General features: G+C 47.0%; 1 protein-coding gene across 1 annotated transcript; it reads right to left on the bottom strand.

The window, feature by feature from the left end:
• Nucleotides 1-1,270: 1,270 nt before the first annotated feature.
• On the bottom strand, nucleotides 1,271-1,718 carry CGCS363_v015098 (uncharacterized protein; the record flags this gene model as incomplete). Its single annotated transcript, XM_036646947.1, has 2 exons — nucleotides 1,271-1,317; nucleotides 1,430-1,718. The coding sequence occupies 2 exons, from the start codon at nucleotides 1,716-1,718 to the stop codon at nucleotides 1,271-1,273; spliced, it is 336 nt and encodes a 111-aa protein (XP_036487831.1).
• Between the last annotated feature and the right edge of the window lie 237 nt (nucleotides 1,719-1,955).

The raw sequence follows: 1,955 nt of genomic DNA, 5'->3' as shown, positions 1-1,955 counted from the left end.
TGTGGTGGGATCTAGCTTTGTTTAGACTGCTTTGTCTGGTTGATGTTTTCTTTTTGCTTTCTAGTTAGCTCCAATCTTCTGGGGCTTTGATGTCGCTTTTAAGCTGAATGCTGTGCCGAGCATACGTTTGAATAGACTATCAATGTGTCCGCGCTCATAGAGACACAAAAGTCTCGGCGCAGGATGTTTGGTTGATGAGTGGTGCGTACTTCCTTGATATGCTGTGCTTCTATGTCTTTGTTTGTTGTAATCCAATTCAGGACCCTTTTCCCTAATGATAGATCTAAAATAATAAGATTCTAGTTAAATAATCTATCTATATTTGAAATACTGTAAATGCCTTTCAACTATACCTCTAATATCAAATTAGATATATTCTCTAGAGATTTAATTAGGCTTAGGATTACAGAGATTAATTTGCCAGTGTTTACCATTAGTATTCTATATAATATCACTAGGAGAACTTGAGTAGATGTAATATGTTGCTATAGGTATGGTGCAGCAACTCTAACGGTTCTCTCTATATATCTGCTGAATAGAAACGTAACTCTCTTAATCAAGAGATGTTTTTAGTCCTAGCCATACAGCTAAATACCTTCTTTTGCCGACTTCTGTGCCTCAAGCTGCCTTTGAGAATGTTACTTCGGACAGCAGATGACTCGACAAACCTGCTGCAAATGTAAAGACTACTGATGAATTATTGAAAGCTCAGTGAAGCAACCATTGACGCATGTATTTCATTCATCATCACTATGACTTCTTGCACCCAATGTGCACAATGGCTGCTTTTGACATTATTGATTTCAAGAGTACACAGCCAATTGTCATCAAAGAATGCCAGCAGAGATCAATCAATGGGGGCCTTTTCGTCTTCTTTCTGGGCCTTAACATTGGTACTGAGTCACCCTTGTGATGCGACGCAGCTGAAAGTATCGCTTGGCCCCGACCTTCTCCACGAGTATGGATGGCCACGATGGTCTTGGACACTTGTCTCGCTGTGATACCTAGCCCTAGGGACATAGAAACATGGACGCAATTAGCACAGGAATTAATGAAAGTATGAAGGATAGCGTCGCAGGCTGCGATGGATGCGTTGAAAACACTACAAGCAAGGAGTCCGAGGTCAATATCCATACAGTCCCATGTATCTAATGAAATAATACATAGAAACGCTAGGTAAATCGTAACGTCTCCGCAGCATTCAACGCTTCCAGCATCAAGCGCCAGCTGGCGAGCCAAGTTCAACCATCATGCCCAACCATGAATTCCATCACCACCTCAGTGCAAGATCGCGAAACCACGGCATTCCATTCGCGACTGCCGGAACGATCAGCCTGAGATCTAGAAACCTGCGCCTTTTCCTTCTCACGGCGCATTCTCCTCCTTGCCCCTGACGGAATGCGTGCCGGCCTCCATACATGGGGCCTACCCTTTGCCTGGGGCTTGCGATGACTTCTATTTGTGCGTGCTTCCGCTTCTCGGATTTTGTGTATCTCCGAGGCGCGCCGGTAGTGAAACTCCGTCGGTGGACTCCACGGGTCGTCGTCGTAGTTGTCGCGTGGCACCAGCCTTGTTTCCCAGTCGACGGGGACGGGATCGGACGCAGCGTCGCTCTCCGCACCCTTCTGTGCATCGCCTGGCACAGAGTCCGTATCGCTGGATGCGTGGATGCAGTTCATACTATCGTCGACTTTGGCGTCGTGCGCGTTTCGAGACATTGTGAATACTTGATTGCATTTCTTGCAAAGCATATCTGCCTTTGAGATCGCGGCGGAGGGGGTCATGGCCGTCTGGGTAAGGGGCTCGGCGGTCTGCATCTGGAATAGTTACGTGTCAGCCCAAGTCGAAGGATGAAGGGGTGGTCGGAGCCTACCTCTGAGCGGAGGAGATTTCGTGAGACTTTGTGCCACTCCTTCGATGCACGGGTCAGGTAGGGACCACTGTATCGAAGTTGC

The sequence above is a fragment of the Colletotrichum siamense genome, assembly GCF_013390195.1.
Source record: "Colletotrichum siamense strain Cg363 chromosome Unknown KSG_Cg363_contig16, whole genome shotgun sequence".
Lineage (NCBI taxonomy): Eukaryota > Fungi > Ascomycota > Sordariomycetes > Glomerellales > Glomerellaceae > Colletotrichum > Colletotrichum siamense.
The sequence above is the reverse complement of the archived record's forward strand: the minus strand, read 5'-3'. Positions and strand labels throughout refer to the sequence as shown.